Here is a 2,500-nt window from a genome sequence, read left to right on the forward strand (position 1 = left end):
ACACACACACACACACACACACACACACACACACACACACACACACACACACACACACACACACACACACACACACACACACACACACACACACACACACACAGAGAAGACTCACCTCGCTGTCGGGACTGGACTTTGTTGGACTCTGAGCTGCTTTATACTGAAAAACAACATCATCAGTGAGAAAATAAACCTGATGTGTTAATTTTTATGTATGAACATTTTATTAATTAGTTTTAATTATCAATACACACAATACTCAACAATTCATCCCATCTCTACAGAAACATGCTTTTTTTAAATTAAATAAATTGAAGCTGTCGTCTGTTGAATATAAACAGGAACTGGACAGATGAGACTTTTATTTTGACAGTGGTCAGTATTGTGGTCTGGTTGTTTGAAGTGGTCTTACCTTGGTGTGACTTGGGACAGAACGGTTCTTCTGTCTCTCCTCGTCGTACCTCAGAGCGGCGAGCTGAGCTTCCCTTCTTATCCGCTCCATCCCTCCTCTCTGGGGGGTGAGGGGGGGAGAAGGAGGGGGAGTGAGTCAGCAGCAGTTTGATTCACTGAGGTTCAGTATCAGACAGAAGGAGGAGGTGTTACCTGAGTTTGAGCGGTAGAGGGCGCTGTGACACCATCGACCACACTCCTGAGAGAGAGAGGATGTTAGAGAACACACAAACATGAATAAATCTGGGTGTGTGTTAGGGCTTGGCGATTAAACGATATTGATAATTATCGTGAAATAACTTTTCCTCGATAGAAATATAAGACATGTCGATATAACTTTGATAAAACTCGTCCATGTTTTGACAGACAACACGAACAGCCATGCACACCAGTACGTCAGGAGTGGGAGATAAGAGAGAAAATGAGATGGAAAATGTTGAGGAAAACTGGAGCGACAGAGTTACTGAAGAAAACAACGGCACAGGCTCAAAAGACGAGGACATTGTTGAAAAGGGTCCAAGGAATTCAGGAGTGCGGAGATAGTTTAAAGTCTGACAAGAGTATCGTGCACTGCAAACTGATGTTCCCACAAAAAGGGTAACACCACTCATCTTATATGAAGCAGAAGGGACAGGAATAGTGATTTGAGTGATCAATATCGACTGATATGAAAACAATTATCGTGATATGATTTTTTTCAATATTGTGTACGGTATAGTGTGTGTGTGTGTGTGTGTGTGTGTGTGTACCTGTTGTGTCTTCTCGTTTCCTCCGTCCTGGACGTGTTGGTTTTGACTGGAGAACCCTGGACACAGACAGGAAGTGAGTGAGGGTTCCAAAATAAAGTGCGTGTCAGCTGCTTAAAGAACCACCCACTCTGTTGATTGACTGTCTCATCCATCAATCACTTGACCAATTCAAGAGCAGCTATCAGACTCTGAGCAGTGACATGATGTCACAGGTGGGCGGGGCTCGTACCTCTCTGGTGATGCGCCTCTCGATGTACGCCATGAATTGAGAGCTCAGACTGGAGGTGTCCCCGCCACCTCCGCCTCGACTCCGCCCCTCCTCCTCCTCCTCCTCCCCCACACAGCTGTCGATGAAGTCGATCTGCTCCAGCTCCGCATCTGATCAACACATTGATCACATCCATCAGTGATCAGCTGATCACGTTTCAGTTTGTTCTCAGTTTTCATGAAAATCAAACAATTTAATCTCAGATAAATTCATATCTAATTTAGATTAATTCACTGATGAGAAGAGTCAGACTTTCAGACTAAAAGCAGCTGAATTGAATGTGTGTCTGAGATATCTTAGCACTAATGTAAAGTGGTCGTCACTTGTTTACAGTGTTGTGTGTAGACGTGTGATGAACAGAAACTCACATGTTCCGTTAGGCAGCAGTGCTCCTCCTCTCGTTCGCGGGTCTCTGCTGATCTCGGCCACTCTCTGTGGAAACTCTGACAGTTCCTCTGTGGGCTGAGCACACAGACAAGAAGTGAGCTGTGTGTGAGTGTGAGTGTGAGTGTGTGTGTGTGTGTGTGTGTGTGTGTGTGTGTGTGTGTGTCTGACCTCGTTCCCGACCACCGTTTGTCTCCACTGTCGACGCTGTTGAATCCTGAGTCGAGCGCTCCGTATGGACGTCCTGGGTACAGCTCATCCACGCTGACACACACAGACACACAGTCAGAATATGTGAAAATGTAAACAGCATCATGTTTGTGTGTGAGCGTGTGACCAGTTCACACCAGGAGCTGAATGTCAGAGGTCGTCTGTCGTAGTCTGGGAGGTCAGGGGTCGTCTTACTGGCCTCCAGGTTCAGGTACTTAAATATGTGCACCTTCCCTTTAATACAGATCTGCAGGGACAAACAGGATGTGACATCACAGCCTAGTAACCAACAGAAAGTCAAAGACACCGCCACTCAAGCTGGACGAGGGCCGTGACGTCACTGCCGCTCACTGTACCTGTGCAGGAGGCGTCTGCAGTGGGTTGTTGTCGAGGACGATGGTCTGCAGATGTGTGAGTCGTCGGTAACAGACGGGGATAG

General features: G+C 46.5%; 2 protein-coding genes across 2 annotated transcripts in view; both read right to left on the reverse strand.

Annotated features, from left to right (window-relative positions):
- Positions 1 to 2,500, reverse strand: part of LOC118106630 (collagen alpha-1(I) chain) — a 688,934-nt gene that overhangs the window by 348,744 nt on the left and 337,690 nt on the right.
- The window catches only part of lrch3 (leucine-rich repeats and calponin homology (CH) domain containing 3), an 18,659-nt gene that overhangs the window by 8,141 nt on the left and 8,018 nt on the right, over positions 1 to 2,500 (reverse strand). Inside the window, exons 5-13 of the mRNA XM_047339556.1 lie at positions 2,418 to 2,500; positions 2,199 to 2,308; positions 2,027 to 2,115; positions 1,836 to 1,934; positions 1,429 to 1,577; positions 1,200 to 1,255; positions 604 to 649; positions 413 to 511; positions 116 to 160 (exon numbers count right to left, since the gene is read on the reverse strand). The exon at positions 2,418 to 2,500 is cut by the window's right edge and continues 54 nt beyond it. Coding sequence (XP_047195512.1) covers positions 116 to 160; positions 413 to 511; positions 604 to 649; positions 1,200 to 1,255; positions 1,429 to 1,577; positions 1,836 to 1,934; positions 2,027 to 2,115; positions 2,199 to 2,308; positions 2,418 to 2,500 — 776 coding nt within the window. The remainder of the gene's footprint in view (positions 1 to 115; positions 161 to 412; positions 512 to 603; positions 650 to 1,199; positions 1,256 to 1,428; positions 1,578 to 1,835; positions 1,935 to 2,026; positions 2,116 to 2,198; positions 2,309 to 2,417) is intronic.

This window comes from Hippoglossus stenolepis, chromosome 4 (assembly GCF_022539355.2).
Source record: "Hippoglossus stenolepis isolate QCI-W04-F060 chromosome 4, HSTE1.2, whole genome shotgun sequence".
In the NCBI taxonomy this organism is placed as follows: domain Eukaryota; kingdom Metazoa; phylum Chordata; class Actinopteri; order Pleuronectiformes; family Pleuronectidae; genus Hippoglossus; species Hippoglossus stenolepis.